The sequence below is a fragment of the Lytechinus pictus genome, chromosome 5 (assembly GCF_037042905.1).
Source record: "Lytechinus pictus isolate F3 Inbred chromosome 5, Lp3.0, whole genome shotgun sequence".
NCBI lineage: Eukaryota > Metazoa > Echinodermata > Echinoidea > Temnopleuroida > Toxopneustidae > Lytechinus > Lytechinus pictus.
In genome coordinates, this window is record NC_087249.1 from 39329401 (window position 1) to 39347853 (window position 18453).

Consider the following 18453-nt stretch of genomic DNA (forward strand, 5'->3'; position numbering starts at 1 on the left):
CATATTTTGTTCATTCCTCTTGAAAAAAATAATAGCATTATTCACTCTTTTATCATTGTTATGTAATAATCATCTCCTATAAAAAATGCCTCCTTTCTTTTCACCCCTTTTAACTGGTTATTCAATGTTTTTTTTTTAATTGTTCCCCCATTTTTCTGTCGTATCTTATCATTCTGTTTCTTTCTCCTTTCAGTCAATCTTTGTTGAAATTCTGAGCTCTTTCAAACTATATTCTACGGGTTATCAGGATATATAATTCTTACACATTCTTTTGATTCTACTTAAAAGGAACGCTCCAAAGATCGCATAAAATCATCCATACCTCTCTTTTTTTGGGGTAATTTTTCTTTATTAGTAGTATAAATCATCTCATCACAACCATTGCTCAAAGACAAACATTTCATCCTAGTATAACTTATTTTTATGGAAAATGATAATGATATTGTATAATACAATAATGGATTTGCATCTATATAGCGCTCACTATTGAAAGTTTTAAATATTAATATAAATATAATATAAAGCGCATAAAAGCAATTAATCTAATTGCTTTTATAATTATTCATATTCGTTTAAAAAAAATTATCATTAATCATCGCTGTTACAAACCAACCGATTCACGGTCACACTAATTCTCCTCGCTCGATACCACAATCTCATTAGCAGTCAAACCTGACAATGATAGGCATTGTTTGGGAGGTCAAATATCTTGTAACTTAACAACCACGATTGATTGCTTATCATTACAGATCAATGAGCAGATGCCTAACAGTGACTTCGTCTCCGACCTGGCTCAGTTCTACCCTCACGCCAGCGACAGCGACAAGCAGCGGTGTCTGGAGCTCCTCGCATCCATGACCATCACCGATCGGATGACACACCGCGTTGCCAGGGAAACCGAAAAGAAGAAGATACTTCAGAGACCGAAAACAGCTATCGGATCGTACGGTAAGTCGATCGCATTATCAATGTTGTCTGTTGTCTACCTAGGAGAAACTTTTGGCGCCAGTTTTGTCAATGTTTATGGAAGTTTTGTGACCTATCTTTTGTGACTCTGAATCAACAAACAGCAACACTATTCGTAAGCGAACGCAATATTTTGCTTTATAGAGTCATTTTGTTAATATTACTTTATGCCGTGCTGGATTGGATTATTTCAATGGGATTTTTGATTGATGGTGCATGCATACAGGGCGGAAAAAGTATGGCCCCCGAATCGCCCCCGGGGGAGGGGAGGGGTAGTCATTGGAACTGACTTTTAAGTTTTATATCTAATAACAATATCAAGTACCCATCAGCCCTGAATAAGTAATGTGAGCATGAAGAGCCAGCTGATATTTAAAAAAAAAATATTTCATGTACTAAGCACTTTCTGTAATCACAAACAGGAAATACATATCAGTAATTAATGCGAGCGCGAAGCGCGAGCTTTTTTTTTGGTATAAACTTACCCGAAAAGGGAACTTTCAAGCCCTGTCTGACACGTAAAAAAAGATATAAAGAAGATACGCATTTCACTATCTCAACGTGAGCGCGAAGCGCAAGCTAAAATATTTGATATTCAGACATAAAACGGGTCATACACTTGATATCGCAAACAAGATTCGTATCTGACTAAGCAACATAAAATCTCCTATAGAGCAAGCTGAATATTTTCGATATACTGACCTGGAATTAAGGACTGCTAACATGATTTCATGAATATAATACGTTTCTCACTGATCAATGCGAACGCGAAGCGCGAGCTAAAAATTGTTGATATACTAGGACCTGGAGAAGGGGTCATTTCAAGCTAGCACTTTATGAACAGGCTGCTTGTCTTACTGAACAGAATAACGATAAGTGAACCTAATTAATTTTATTCAGTCGTGAAAGAATTAGTTTTATTTTCTTTAACTTCCAAGTGTATATGCTTTCTGTATTTGTATGTTGATTACGATAAAAACCTAATGATAACATTTAGTACAGTATCTCGACACATGAAATATTAAGTGTTAATATTATTATCGGCATTTCACAGTGTTTGTCGAATTCTGCCTTTTTTTCCAGGACACAATTTAAAAGGCGACGTACATAGCTACACGCACAATTGGCCAAATTGTTGCTTTTGTATTTTTTATTGAAAAAAATATTATATACCTCTCGCGCTTTTCAACTTTTTTGTATTTCATCTTTCCCTTTTGATTATTTTTTTTCAACAGGGCGGCCTGGGACACCGGGAGCAAGGGTAAAAAAGACGATGACGTCATACAGGAGAGATTATCCTGCGAAACCTTTTACTCATCATCCAAATGCAAGGTGATTATCACTCTTTAAGGAAATTAAGGGACAAGTCCACCCCATCAAAAAGTTGATTTGAATAAAAAAGAGAAAAATCCAACAAGCAAAACACTGAAAATCTCATCAAAATCGGATGTAAAATAAGAAAGTTATGACATTTTAAAGTTTCGCTTAATTTCACAAAACAGTTATCTGCACATCCTGGTTGTATGCAAATGAGGAGACTGATGACATCATCCACTCACTATTTCTTTTGTATTTCATTATTATGAAATATGAAATATTCTAATTTTCTCCTCATTGTCAAGTGATACAACGATTAATTCTTCCCTGAACATGTGGAATTAGCATTGTTTACAACCATATGGTTCAGTGAAGTTAGTCCTCAAATCTATAAAAAATGAAATATTGTATAAATCAAACAATAAAAAACAAAAGAAATATTGAGTGATGGACATCATCGACTGACTCACCTAGTTGTGCATATCACTGTTTTGTGAAAAATAAGCAAAACTATAAAATGTCATAACTTTCTTATTTTACATCCGATTTTGATGAAATTTTCAGCACTACGCTAGTTTAATTTTTCTTTATTTATTCAAGTCAGCATTTTCCTGCGGTGGACTTGACCTTTAATAGTCCTATTTTAATCATTAGATAGACCCCCAGCCATCAGGTGCGTGTTATGTAACTCAATTATGTTTGAAAATTGGTTGAAAACAAAATGATTAAGACAATGATACTAATTTCCACGATTGAAAAGTATCACGATTATGGCCCGTATTCTGAAGTCATGTTTAAATAAAACCATGGTCTAACTCTGAGCTAAAATTATGGGAAGCCAGAAGTGTCAATTTTTTTTATTAAGTTGTATGTTTCTTATGATTACTGTGCTCTTTCCTGATTCAACGATGGTGAAGACAATCATCTATCTATACTTCCTAGACAATAAATTATGAATGATTTAAAGGGATGGTCCGGGCTGAAAGTATTTATAGCTTAATAAATAGAGTAGAATTCACTGAGCAAAATGCCGAAAATGTCATCAAAATCGGATAACAAATAACAAAGCTATTGAATTTTAAAGTTTAGCAATATTTTGTGAAAACAGTCGTCATGAATATTCATTAGTTGGGCTGATGATGTCACATCCCCACTTGTTCTTTTGTATTTTATCATATGAAATTAGGTTTATTCAAATTATTTCCTCCAAGAACTAGAAAAATTGGATCGACAACTGATTTAGTGCATTAGATATTCATTGCTGCAACTTATTTCATTATAAGGGAGACATATTATTCACACAAGTATGAAATAATACAAAAAGATGATTTTTTTTATTTTATGTAATAACATAAGAAAACGGAAAGTGGAATGTGACATCATCAGCCCACCTAATGAATATTCATGACGACTGTTTTCACAAAATATTACTAAATATTGCTATTTAAACTTCAATAACTTTATTATTTGTGATCCGATTTTGATGTAATTTTCGGCATTTTGCTCAGTGAATTCTACTCTATGTAGTATAAGATATAAATATTTTCAGCCCGGACCATCCCTTTAAGAGCAAAATCAACTGAAATATGATATCTCTACTGTTAGTGATTTATGTAGCAATTGGCTATCCATACTTTAACCACAACTTTAAACCCGACTTCAGAATAAGGGCCTATGACTTTAAGTACCTGGGCATCAGATTAAATGAAACATAGAGCAATATGCTTCGAACGTCACGATGATACATAACAAAAACAATTCAACTTCATGTCTGGTTAATGTTTGTGGTGGTTTAATAAAGTGAAGGTCATAGCATGAATCCAATGTAGCGCTTTTAAAATGAATCGATACAAACCGTTGCCTGGCAACAGCACTGTTGTCAATGCCTGGCATTATATTGAAAATTCTTTGGAACAAAGATAAAGAAGGTTGATTAGATCCCCTTTTAAGGATTAAATTATTCATGATATCAGATACCGACGTCAAATACATATACAAAAGGGAAAGTGAGTGTGTGTGTGTGTTGGGGGGGGGGGGGATAGGGGGCTTCTTCACGACCAAGAAAAAAAAAGAGAAATGAAAAAAAAGGGAAAGCGAGAAGGATGAAATATGATATCATTTTATGAATAGTATGTCAAAATTATCACAAAATTTGATTTTTGTCATAAAAATTACGAAATTTTGCTCGCTCGCTTGCAGCTTTTGTAATAAATCTTACGTGATACGCCATATCGAGCCCCCTCAAATTTTGGGCACATTACGCCACTGCTTCCAAGTAAGGCATTGAAATGATTTCTTTTTAAATAAAGAAAGTAAAATATCCAGTAACCTGAACGATAGCATGATTGCATTCTCTTTATGATTATTATTTTTTACTATTATTTTTTACATATTGTCGACGCTATATATTTAGTGTTTTTTTTCTCTCTCGGAATTTAATGAAATTTCAAATTAATGTCATATGAATCTATACGACAGAATCGTTGCTATCTTTTCACTGTCCTTGTCAGATCATCAAGTAAATTAATTGGTATTTTCCTTTATCCATCATTGACTATACCATATATCGACAAAATGATATCAATCTTATTACAAAACAGTGTACTATAATATACATAATTTACAGAAAAGGAGCTGTAAAGCGCTGACGGGGGCTTAAGATAAAACAAGGTCGTCACTATGGATTCTAATCATGTGCTATCTTAATTTGTTATAGCGATCTTGTGTGAGATTTTTACGACAGGCAATCCTTCAGCGATCTTTATTTAAAAAAATACATATATCCGACAAAATATAAGTAATTTGCAACTTTTCACTTGCAGAGTGGTTTATACGAGTAGGCAATTTCCGTCCAACAAAACTTGATTCGAATAGAAGGGAAAAATCAAACAAGCATAACGCCGAAAAATTTCATCAAAGCCGGATGTAAAAATAAGAAAGTGATTTATGACATCTTGGAAAATTTGCTGTATCCACAAACAGTTCTTATTGTGTACATCCTTGTCAGTATGCAAATGAAGGAGCCGATGACGCTACTCACTCTCTATGTCTTTTGTTTATTCTATTTTATTATAGGAAATATGAAATATTTTATTTTTTCCTCAATATATTATAAAACACTGTTTGATTTATTCCGTATGCGGAATTGCCATTGTTGTGATTTGATGAAGAGTCTTTTTGTATTAGAATGCAGATTTGGTCAAATTTGCAAAAATTGAAGTTTTGCATAATTCAACAAAATAAAATCCAAAAGAAATAGTGAGTGACATCATCGACTCTCCTATTAGCATATCACTGTATTGTGCACGTTATGAAAAACGTGAGATTTTTATGTCATAACTCTCTTATGTTACATCACATTTCGAAGAATTTTCTGTTTTTTTGTGGGGGGGGGGGGTGGAGGACTTTAAAGCAGTGGTGGATCCAGAGAGTGCACATCCGGTCCATGCCCCCTCCCCCTTTTGTGAGGCACCAAAAAATTTCTTAGGGGAATATGTCATGTCCCCGCCCCTGCTTTTAAAGTATGTCGAGTAGATAGGTTTGTAAATGAAACTGATGGTCATATATTGTTATTATTTTTTGGGGGTAGACCGGGCACGACAGACACCGCCTACCGGACATCGTTTGACCCCCGAGGACCACTAGGAATGACCCATTACAACGATGTCCACAACGCCAAGGGGTATAACAAAGCAGAACCCTACCTCAGGACAGGATCGTCATCTGGAGCACGGAAGAACAACCCACACCCTTTCGAGGTAAGATATATGTAAAAACTTTTCATTTTTTGTTTTTAAACTGGCTTTAATCACTTATATACTGTGGTTCGTCAGGTCTCACTCTGTGCTAAAATTACGGGAAGCCAAACATGTCAAAATTTTGATTGCATTGTATATTTCCTAATGTTTACTGTGCTCTTTCCTGGTTCTTTGATTGTGAAGACAATTATCTATTCATAATTCCTAGACAATTGAGAATGATTTTAGAGTCAAATTAGCTGAAATATTATCTCTACTGTTAGTGATTTATGTCACAATTGGCTTTCCAAACATAAATTTAAACCTGAGTTTAACTTAAACCCGACTTCAGAGTACGGGCCTAAGTGTTGTCTCATTTTTAGTTAGTCTTGAAATATATATTTCATTTCATTTATTTCATTTTCAACAAAATATAAATCAAATAATACAATCATAACAAGTCAACATCATAAAAAAATATACCAATGTCATAAAATCAACTTGAGAAGGACATGTTATAAGAAAGTTACATACAAAATAATCATGTGTAAAGGATTTGTGATTTATAATTTGTGAAAATGGAGGATCCCACTAAAAAGCAAAGCTTGTATATTGTGGGCTCATCAAAATATGACAAGCGAGAAATAAATTTTATATATACAAATAAATTATACATATACTAGTTTTATATATAAGTATTAGTTAAACAGAATATTAGCCTATAATTCTATATTTGTGTATAAAAATGTAGAGAAACTAAATGTTTTTTTTTTAGAGAAGTACTTGTTTTGCTGTTTGGTAACATATTTACTGCGGTATGCATGAATGTAGTGAATTAATGAGTTACAAATCAAGAGGGCCTGTATTACAAGACCAATTCTCAGCATATTGCATATTGGGTAATGAACCTGTCCAGACGTGAGTAGTTGAGGACTTGAGGTTGAGCTATTAAGACTGTGTGTTCATTATGTCCTTTAAATGGAAATCCCAAACACAAACGTTGTTTTGAAGAAAAAAAAATCAACGAAGGAAGTCGTTAAAATTTTGAACAAAAGCGGACAAAATTATGAGAATTATTACTTTTTGAAAGTAATATTATTTTACACGGGGATTTCAAATTGGTAACATGAATTATGCTTTTGTGATGCAGGATAAGAGAAGAAAAACTTATTTGCCCCAATGCACAAAAAGAGCTAATTTAAATTGCATCTTCGTCCAAAGTTTTTATGAGAATGTTTTAAAAAGACATGTTGTGCAATAAATGTTGTCAATTTTACAGCCCCAAAAGTATAGAAAGAGAGGGAGGGAGAGAGAGAGAGAGAGAGAGAGAGGGGGAGAGAGAAAGTGTGAAAGAGGGGGGGGGGAGGGTATGGGAATGATTGGAAAAAAGGAGAACGGGTAAACGAAATAAGATTGACGAAACAGGCCTACATGTTGGTTGAAACTCAAAGACCCAGAATCAGAGCAAAAGTGAAATTGACAAATCACTCGATAGCTACAAAAACGCAACAAGGTTTACATGCTTTATGTTTTATTTAACTGCAAAACTGCCGAGTATTTTGCTTGGCGTGGGAATCACAATAAAACCTGATTTTAAAACCCGATAAGTTTTTCTGAAGCAAAATATTTGCTGGCAAGCGATGAATATCTATCGTTCATTACTCTTCATAAAAAAGGGGATCATTGAAGCATTATACAAATTTTACTATTAAAGGTCAATTCCATCTCACAAAAAAAATTAATTGAATTAATAGAGAAAAATCAAACTAGCAAAATGCTAAAAATTTCATCAAAATCGGATGTAAAATTAGAAAGTTATGACATTTTAAAGTTTTGGTTATTTTTCACAAAACAGTGATATGCACAACTCAAATGAGACAGTCGATGATGTCCCTCACTCACTATTTCTTTTGTTTTTTATTGTTTGAATTATACAATATTTCATTTTTTTTAATAGATTTGACAATAAGAACCAGCTTGGCTGAATCATATAGTATTAAACAATGCTAATTCCACATGTTCAGGGAGGAATTAATCGTTGTTTCACTTGGCAATGAGGAGAAAAATAGGATACTCCCTATTTTATATAATAAAATACAAAATAAATAGTGAGGGGATGACGTCATCAGTCTCCTCATTTGCATACCCAACAGGATGTGCATATAACTGTTTTGTGAAATTAAGCAAAACTTCAAAATGTCATAACTTTCTTATTTCACATCCGATTTTGATGAAATTTTCAGTGCTTTACTTGTTGGATTTTTCTCTTTTCATTCAAATCAACTTTTTGTTGGGGTGGACTTGGCCTTTAAGTATTGTTTCTGATATTACATACAGAACTGGATTCCGTTTTAAACAATTATCTTCGGATTTTTATTTTGTGAGAAGCAATTTAGATTTAAAAAAAATATATAAAAAAAGTATTGTTTCTGATATTACATACAGAACTGGATTCCGTTTTAAACAATTATCTTCGGATTTTTATTTTGTGAGAAGCAATTTAGATAAAAAAAAATTCAACTCGACTGAAACTGCCTTATGTGGTGACTGATTGGTATACGAGTAGAAGTACTAATAATGAGAAAATGGTTGGTGTAACTTTCATTGATTTGAAAAGGGCCTTCGATTTGGTAGATTTGGACTTACATCGGGTTTCTCTTAAAGTGATTGGTTAACATTGGTTTGACTTTTAAAAAATCTGAGCTAGAAGGTCACACTTGTCACCTGTGTCTGTGATATGTTACAAAAATGAAGCCCAGAAAAAATTGCGTTTGAAAATTTAGTGCTTCAAAAATTGAAATACATGTATAAAGTGACCGAAAACACCATCTTAATTTCATCCCATACACTTATGTGTACTATTTAGGCGTCTATAATACGCCTATTTACAAAATCGGGGTTTGCCTTGTAGTTTTAGCTTTTCATTCTCAATAATGGTTGTTTTCAGGGTTTATTAGTTCTAATACATGCACTTGTACACATGTTTCATCTTGGTTTGAGAATTTTTTAAATCGGCTGCTCACAAAGTTAAACAATACCTTTAATTCAGATTCCCTCAATAGGTTTCATTATTATCTTTGTAATAGGTCTCAACGTATTAATATTAATGGGTATTTTTTAAAGCTAAAACGATATTATGTGCAAAGGAGTATCGCATTGATCCATCTTAGGTCCAACATTATTTTTCCATATTATTTTAATGATATGCCTGATGTGCTGAAATACAAAAAAAATAATTCTATACGCAAACGATAGGCCTACATCTACGCAGAAATACAAAATAAATAACAATTCGATGTAGGAAGTGTATCTTGATTGCTGGTTAAAAAACCCGAATGATAATGAATCATGAAAAGCAAAATACAATACAAACAACATGCACATTGGAGAGGATAACTTTCATCACGGTCAGGTGTATAAAAGGCCTATATATCCACAAAAATATCAGAATAGGCTTAAAATGATTTTTCATATTTGTAAATATTTCTGAATTAGAATCATTTATGCACCTATTACATCTATTCGAACGATTAAAATACATCGATAAAAGATGATATCATTTGGAATGTCAAAATGCAAAAATGCCTCACCATGAAGACTAAACTCAAGGGGGGTGGGTGATGCCATAGAGTTACAAAGCTATGGAAGAATAAAAACTTTACGAACTTCTTAGTCTACATGCATAGACTCTTGTGTATATTTTGGTCATGTAATCTTCATGACTTGGCCTCTCCATTCTAGTTATGTACAATATTTTGAAAGCAAACAAAAACAATGACCCAAAAGTGACACCAAAATTCTGTGGGGGGGGGGGGGGGCACTGCTCTGTATGTTTATGGGGGCATTGTAAGAAAGTAGGAAGTATAGTCTGGTCGGGAAGTAGGCTAGTCTGAAATGACCCTTATCCACATCCATACTCCTCATCAGATCTTCTCTTCTACCCGGTAGGATTTATTTCTTGAATGCTTTAACGCCTATTATGGCGGCTCAGCTACAGCCGGGTAATAATAAGATACCAAGTATCAAGCGCAGTAGAGTATATGCAATTACATGTACATATTAAATGGACCATATCATTATTATTACTATTATTATTATTCTCTATAAAGGAATCCTCACCCTAAGGCATTTTATTTCGTGATGTAATAATTTCATTGTAAAATATTGATTAATTTACAAAGAGTTTCATTGATGTTTAAGATTATATCACGTCAAATAATGATTAAAAAACAAACAAACAAACGAAGGGTGGAGTCTTAATTGTCACATTTCCAACTTGCTGATTGGTGCCTGCAGTCATAGACTAATATAAGTCCTATATACTGTGCGTGTAGCGCAAGACCTCATTGAATTGCACTCTAGGTAGTGTATGTAGAGGTCAGTGGGATCATGCTGCACCGTCGATGCGGTTGCATTGCATTGTGTACCTTTACACTCGCTTCTATTGACTCAGCGAAGTGGCGGATGAATACAATGCGAGCACCTAATATGGCGGCGGGAGCTGTGATGGCCGAGTGGTTAAGGCGTTGGACTTGAAATCCAATGGGATCTTCCCGCGCAGGTTCGAACCCTGCTCGCAGCGTGACTTTTTTTTAAAAGTATCTATAGATTATTCAAATAGTTTTTCAAGGTTATTTCAACCAAGGAATTAGGAGAATTGTTAGATCATAGGTATTCTAACAGAATTGTGGCAGAAATTGGACGAGAAATATGAATAGTCATGGCTGTTTTACGATTCGTATAGTTAATCATCAGTGGCGTAACAGGCGGGGGGCAGGGGGGGGGCAAGCTGCCCCCTGGCGGATTTCACCGGGAAAAAAAAAAGCGGGAAAAAAGAGGAAAGGGAGAAAGAGAGAAAGGGGAAGGGAAAGTAAGAAAGAAAAAGAGGAAAGGGAAAAAATTAAAAGAAAGGGAAAGAAAGGAAGAACATAAATAGGGAAAATGGAAGGAAAGCGGGAAAAAGAAGGAGAGAAGAACGCGTGAGGAAGTATAAATATCCTGAAATACTAATACCATAGCATGATTAGCAAGAGAGGGATATAAAATCAAAAGGGATGACTCAGCAATGGCATGCAAGGGCAAGAATGGCGGGAAAATGGGAGAAAGAGGCAGAAAGAAACGGGAAATAAAGGAAGAACCAAATGCTTAATTGGAAAATCAGAATATATAGAGAAAAGGGACGTAAATAATAAGCGAACTTTAAGGTGGTGGTGGTGACTTTTTACCTGATTCCTAAGAAAGCATGAATGCTTGTAAGCAAGCAACCACCTTAATAACACGACCGGGTTGCCAAGGATTGAAAAATATAAAGAACGGCAGGCGGAAATCTCTCCCAAAGGTAGGGGGGACAAGGGGTTGGAAAATTTGACAAGCAAAAAAAAAAAAAAAAAAGGTTATCACCCCAAATTCAAGGTCATTTCGACAAAAATTAATTTGACAAGCAAAAAAAAAAAAAAAAGGTTTTCATCCCCAAAGTAAGGTCATCTCGTCCTAAAATACATGTTTTATTTCGATTTTGAATGATGTACTTTCTTACCATCATAAAAGACCACAAATAGTAGGGGGGACATTTGATATTGTGTCCCCCCTACTATTTTGAGTAGGGGGGACACGTCCCCCCTGTCCCCCCTGGGATTTCCGCCCATGAAGAACGGTAAGAAAGGTGGCGACTTTTATAAATTTTTCCACATTTGCAATGTTGTGCTGCCTCGAAATATTTCGTTTATTACCCGCAACTGCGTTGAAGTTATATGGGTTATGTATGTACCCGCGTTTTGATAAAACAGTGGCCATCTGCAATGTTAAAAAATATCCCGACGTTCCGGGGGCTCCGCACCAGACCAGTAGCGGCAGGAAGGGGGAGGCACGGGGGGCATTTGCCCCCAGTGAGTTGGCCCCACTCCCAAAATTTTGAAAAATAAAAGAAATGTATAGTAAATGTTGTCATAGGCAGTCTACTAAAGCTGCTAAGTGCTCCGAAACAGCTTTTTCGTTCCTTAAATTTTGAAAATTTTCTCATCCATTCACTGTCAACTCACCAATAATTTTTGTCACTCACATAAATCTTTCAGGTCATTTTAAAAATTCAAAATGTCGCCCGCGCTATACACGCTCGCAGTAGCTGTTGACTGAGATAAGTAAATTATCTGTTCAAATGGGGCTTAATAATCCATTGTTCAAGTCAATATGCATTTCGTGATTAGAGTTTTTATTATTCGTTTTGGCGAGATACGCATCCTGCCTATTCATAATTTTCATAAATAAAAAATTTCAGCTCGCGCTAGGCGCGCTCGCATCAAATGTTTAATTAGATAGCCATCCAGTTCATGATTACAAAAAGTGCTTACAAACCGTCCAGTTATCATCTCAGGATGTTAAAATTTTTCAGCTCGCGCTTCGCGCTCGCATTATTTATTTGGTGAGGTATCAACTTCATGACCCAATGCAAACATCTAGTCCTTAACAGGTCCCTTTTCAAGTCAATAGGGTCTACATTAAAAACAAATAGCTCGCGCTTCTTGCTCGATTTTGAGAAATAGGCAAAATATTTGTGTGTTGATCCGCCCCCAAATGTTCTTTTGCCTCCCCCGAGGTTAAAAATCCTGGGACGCCATTGCCCCAGACCCGATCCGCATAGCACTGGCCCCCAAAAGTTCTACAAACGAGAACATAAAAGAAAAGATGAAAGAAAAGGAAAGGAAGATGTAAGATATGATGTTATTTTCTGAATACCATGTCACAATCAATCTCAAAGTTAGATTCTCATGAAAAGCTCTTTTTTTCTCGCTCGTTTCGCTCGCTCGGGACTTATATTAAGCATGCTGTGCCCCCTCTTTTTTTTTGGGGGGGGAATACTTATCACGCATTGAGCTTTGCCCTAATGCTCGGGGCACAATCATAAAAAATCCTGTTCATACCATGATATGACCGGGAAATTTTTGGCTCTTGCTCCCCCTGGCCACTGACCCCTGTTACGCCACTGTTAATCATATTGCTAATTTCATGTGTTTTTTATATGTCCATATCAGGACCATGATGTAAAACAGCTGCTGCACTGCTGATCATGTTTTTTTCATCCTGTATAAATATAATGAAATGGATAAATATATGAATAAGCGAATGAAAGAATTAATTAATGAATAATTAAAATATTATGGAGATTCAAATGGGCAATTCGGTTTTAAACTAAAATATGAGTGGAATTGACATCTTTTCCATTGACTGTGTACTTAATTGTCAGGATTGAATTCCCCCTTGGGCAACCAAAACACAATAAACATAATATATTGTTCATTTATTTTAAAAAATATATCGAAGTCAAAGAGGATTTTTTTTTTTTTTGGGGGGGGGGGTGTGGAGGGAGGGGGTTCGGGTTTGAGGAAAAAAATTAAGGTATTTGCAAGTGTGTTTATGTTCTTGTTTAGAGTGAATTTTTGTGTTTCTGCTTTCAATATCGTCCTATGTATTAAGCATTATAATTTTGCATGCATCTTTAAATATTATATTTAGTCTTTCATGGTTTGGAAGTTGCCAAAGGACGCCCTCAGCGACCATGAGCAGCTTTATCCCCATCCCCTGACAGATCAGATGATGGAAGAGATCATGAGAGATAAGTGCCTCTCTACCTATCAGACAGATTATCTTGGTATACCTCAGGGTAAGAAAAGACGCTTTTTCTTTTATCAACATTACTGCATGTGCTCCATGCTGAAAATAATTTCTACATAAATCGAGTACAATTAATATTCAACGATCAAAACAATACTTTCTTCAAAATCTGATAAAAACTAATGAGGTTGTCGAGTTTAAAAGTTCGGTGATAGTTTGGTGAACAAATGCTTACATATTATGCATTCCGTCATAAATATACAAAATAGCAGTAGGTGGGCTTAATTGTGATGTCATGTTCCCACTTTCTTAGTTGTTACATGAAAATTAAAACTATTTCATATTTTCATTCAATAATTATCTTTCTACACTTTTGTTGTTTTCGTTAGATTGGCCTCCTTCAAAATTTCTTCCTTTTTAGCTATTACTTTCCATACTGGTTAATTATTTTGTTAAATGTGTCTTTTAAGTAACTAATGTACATTGTAATAAACAAAATAATTGTTTTTAACTCTGTGTATTTTTGTTCTGTTAATCTCCTGAGGAGAAATAAATGACCTTGAACTATATGTTATAATTTATTATTATCATTATTATTATTATTATTGTCATTATTATTGTTATTATTATCATTATTATTATTATTATTATCATTATTATTATCACTATTATCATTATTAGTATCATCATCATTATTATCAGTATTATCATTATTATTATCATTGTTATTGTTATTTTTAAGAATAAATCATATTACTATAATCATTATTTTATTCAGGTTATCAGGTGCGAACTGCTATGGAGGACTATGTCGACTGGAGAGAGAAAGTCCCTTATAGTCATGAATCTACCACCAGAGCAATATACCAAGCACCAAAGCAGCATAAAGATCTAACTAATAATACCTCCCGATTTGGCTGCAATAGAAATATCAATAGACCATCAACAGGAATAGGTAAAAATAATAATCATGTTCATGTTTTTTTTTAAGAAAAAAAATTAATATGTATAAAATCTCTCTTATATGAGTACACAAATTTTGCAACTCAAAAATTTGTTTACAGGAGAGTGGAAAGATTTCTATATAGTAACAAACAAAATGTTATACATTAAAAAGATTGAAAGCAGGGGGGGGGGGTCATATTCCCCTTATTTCTACAAAATATTTATTCTGCCAAGATGCACAATTGTAACTAAGGATCGTTATCGGTATTGTCATTAAAAACCAATTTATTACCATACAAATTATGTGAGAATAGATTAATATATGATAAGCATTACTTATACCAGAAAAAAGGGGGAGGGATCCAATTGTCCATAAAATATTTTTATTTGGCCAACAGTTCACAACTAACGATCATTAATAAGGATGAATATTAATAATCAGTATGTTATCTTCGGAATATATTTATGTGAGGAAGTAAAACCATGATGAGTGATAACTATACAAGAAAATAGGGGTCGGGTCAAATTTCCGCAAAATATTTGTTTTGCCAAGATCACAATTTTTTCTAATTGTTGTTATAATGATCATAAATAAGTATTATAACTATTATAATATAAATTATGTTTCTTATCTCCATCAGTTCCAAATACCACTCGTCATGAGATGCATCTCCGTAAAGCAACAAGCTACGATCATTTCTACAATAAACCATTCAAACCCGGAACAGAGCAACTCAGTAAAGCATTAGCTAAAGGAAAACTTGACGAGTTCCTACGACTTGCTGATGAAAAGGGTAAGTAAAGTTGTACCCCGGTAGTCATGCTTCCATTAGTCCAGCCCCAAAGTCATTTATTTTCAGAGGAAAGTTAAACCAAACTGAACAAAACAATGACAATATGAATACAGATTTAATAGTGCAATATGTTTAGAATTTCATTTTTTACTTCTATTCTACATTGTATTTCAACATTTGCTTCCTTGAAGCACCATAATTTCATAAGCAAGGAAAAAAATTGGAACTGAGCGCTATATTAAGTATTGGTATAGCCACCGTTGTCATTCTTCTATTAATAATTGTTCTTCTTCTTATTATTATTATGTTCTTCTTCTTCTCATGATTACTTATTATTATTTCCATCATCATCATTTATTATCATTATAGAAAAACTATGATATGCTTTCATGTTATTTAAAGTCAAGAAAATAAATGTTTTTCTTATCTCTACTTAAAAAATCTTAAGTTCTATCAATTTTGTTGAACAATTCCAGCAATTGACCTATTTTATTTTGACATGTCTTTCAATTGTGATTTCAGATCGTGATGCTGTGCAATCAATTGTTCGTAAGCTCAAGAAACAACCCGAACCGACAAAGGAATCACAAGAAGCCGAGGATCTCCGCCTATCCGGTCTGTCACCGAACCGGCCAGTAACCGCAAAGCCTATACCGAGATTTAGTTGGCGGTCGTCCTGGACCGGGCCCCTGTAAATTCACATGAGCGGTTCCCCTCATCAGTCGGGTATTTGGGTAACGAAGACTGATCAAAGGCCGAGTGAGCGTTTCATCAACATTTACTATTTTCCGCTATCAGCTAGGAAAGTTGCCATATTTGAAAACTTTCCGTAATTTTGATTGGCGGAGAAGCAAAGTTCCTATGGTAACTGCCAGAGAAACGGACTTACTAGGACAAGATATCCCACAAGTCCTTACATGAAACGTTCCCTGGGGACCCAACGCGCATGCACGCACGGGTCTTTGATCACTGCAATCTTCATTTTCCAAACACCCCATTATCAGTTTTATGAAACTATATATCCTTTTAGAGTTTCATGGCATGGGTTTTATTTCCCCTTGACAGAATATTGCTGCATTATTGTAATGATTTTAGTTATATGGGCAATTGTAAGAATTCATTTCTAATATATAAAACGTGAAAAAATAAATACTTTGGGATGGGTAAATGATTATTGGCATGAAAGAACCAAATGAGTGTGGTGGTCCATTTTCAATGAGTCCTAAATATTACAATATATACATTCAGTTTCATTTATGTACACTTACACTGTACATGTAAGTAAAGGAGGACCAACTTAAAATTAAAATTTGTTATATTTTTTACGTTGATCTAAAGAGACTGAGGAAAAGCAGTGTTAAAATATATTCCTTAGAATTTGTAAAGAATGTAGGCCTACACTTGAAGATGAAGGAGATTTTTACAACAAATGAAATTATGAAATGAAAAAGAAAAGGAATGAAAAATCATATTTTTATGAAATATATTTTCCTTTGCAAAATTTGAACCTTATTTAATTTTCTGAATACGTTATTATAGATGGAAAATGTAATTTCTTACAGGTGATATATAAATGTTAAATGTAGCGGGGTGAGAAGGTGGAGTTTGAGCTAGAATACTTACAAAAAGAACAGTGATAGCAAGTATATAATCTTTAAAATCTATAACAAAATGTTTCTGTAATATGTGCCTTAGATACCGTTAAATCTGAAGCTAGTCTTGCTGATGCATACTTAATACTATGAAAATAGAGGCTGCATAATTGAGACGGTATTTTCTTGTGTGTGTGAAACTAATTTAATCAATCATTATATTCAACATTTTTAAAGTATATTCATCCATTTTAGAAATTAGGTGTATTTTTGTGTTTATTGTCAACTCATCTTGGGTCTTTCAATGTAATGAATAAATTGCAAATAATTGTGAACAAAATAGACGTATAGTATGAGTCTTTGAATAGCAATCGAAAGACTACTAGATGATTGGTGTGCAATTTGGAAAAAAAAAGGACTTTCAGCCTATATACATTAACAAATTTCGATGTTAAAAGCAGGAGTGAACATTTTTATGAATTATTGTAGATATACAATGGAAACTATTTGAAGCATGTATGCCTAATGATGACTATCATCTATCATACAAAAATAAAAGAACCTGTATCACTCCAGGTAATAAAATAATCAAACAAAACTCTTAAATTCCTTATAACAACATTCTACCATATTTCAGTGAAAGATTAGATATTTATTTTCATTGATAGAGATTGTAAGGTGTCAAGTTATTGTTATTAATTTAATAAGTAATTCTGTTTTGGTTTTGATCACTGGCCTTTCATGTTTTACATTAATTGTAATATTATTGATTTGACATCATCTTCAAATAAGATATTCATTCCATGAACAACTATTGATTTAAGACTTTTTTTTCAAACAAATATTTATCTTTTCAAGATCAACAAAGAATGATATATATAGTTATAGTTAACACATATCAATGTTAAACTTCAAAGACTTTAGCATCCTGTAACTGTAGCGCATCATATTTATGTGATATTTTGGACATTCGTAGAGTGCAATGCTTGCAAATTGATATTGTGCTATAAAGCCACGTGCATGTGATTTTGATGTGAGCTTGTGAAATAAGATGTAACATTATTTGATCAAAATATGAACTATTAAAGATTCTTTCTAAAACTTGATTGATTGTGATGGACTACTTGTTTATTTTGTGTCAATTTTATACATTATGAGATGCAGTTTTTCCCCCTTTTTACATCAAAAAAAGGTGTTTTGAAACGAGAGAAATATTGGAGAGAAATAGGTCAAGGTTAGAATCATCTCCATCTGCTGACAAGAAGAAATCATAAGCAATAACATTAAACTTATTTCAAAGGCAAATGAAAAATATGCAAAAGAGGAGTAATGTTAACATTTATATAATAACAATAATAATAATAGTAATAATCACAATAATCATACTAGTACTACTACACTTATGATAATAGTATTAATTACCAATAATGATAATAATGAATAATGATAATAAAAGAGCATTTATATTGTGCAGCTACTATAATAATATATTCT

At 33.7% G+C, this 18453-nt stretch overlaps 1 protein-coding gene and 1 non-coding gene across 2 annotated transcripts in view; both read left to right on the forward strand.

Annotated features, from left to right (window-relative positions):
- Positions 1-18065, forward strand: part of LOC129262010 (testis-expressed protein 26-like) — a 22453-nt gene extending 4388 nt beyond the window's left edge. The window contains exons 2-8 of the mRNA XM_054900043.2: positions 750-948; positions 2202-2298; positions 5873-6041; positions 13530-13677; positions 14407-14583; positions 15215-15367; positions 15890-18065. Coding sequence (XP_054756018.2) covers positions 750-948; positions 2202-2298; positions 5873-6041; positions 13530-13677; positions 14407-14583; positions 15215-15367; positions 15890-16062 — 1116 coding nt within the window. The 3' untranslated portion in view covers positions 16063-18065. The remainder of the gene's footprint in view (positions 1-749; positions 949-2201; positions 2299-5872; positions 6042-13529; positions 13678-14406; positions 14584-15214; positions 15368-15889) is intronic.
- On the forward strand, positions 10521-10602 carry TRNAS-UGA (transfer RNA serine (anticodon UGA)). Its single transcript has one exon. It is a non-coding gene; the product is annotated as a tRNA-Ser (tRNA).
- Positions 18066-18453: the final 388 nt, after the last annotated feature.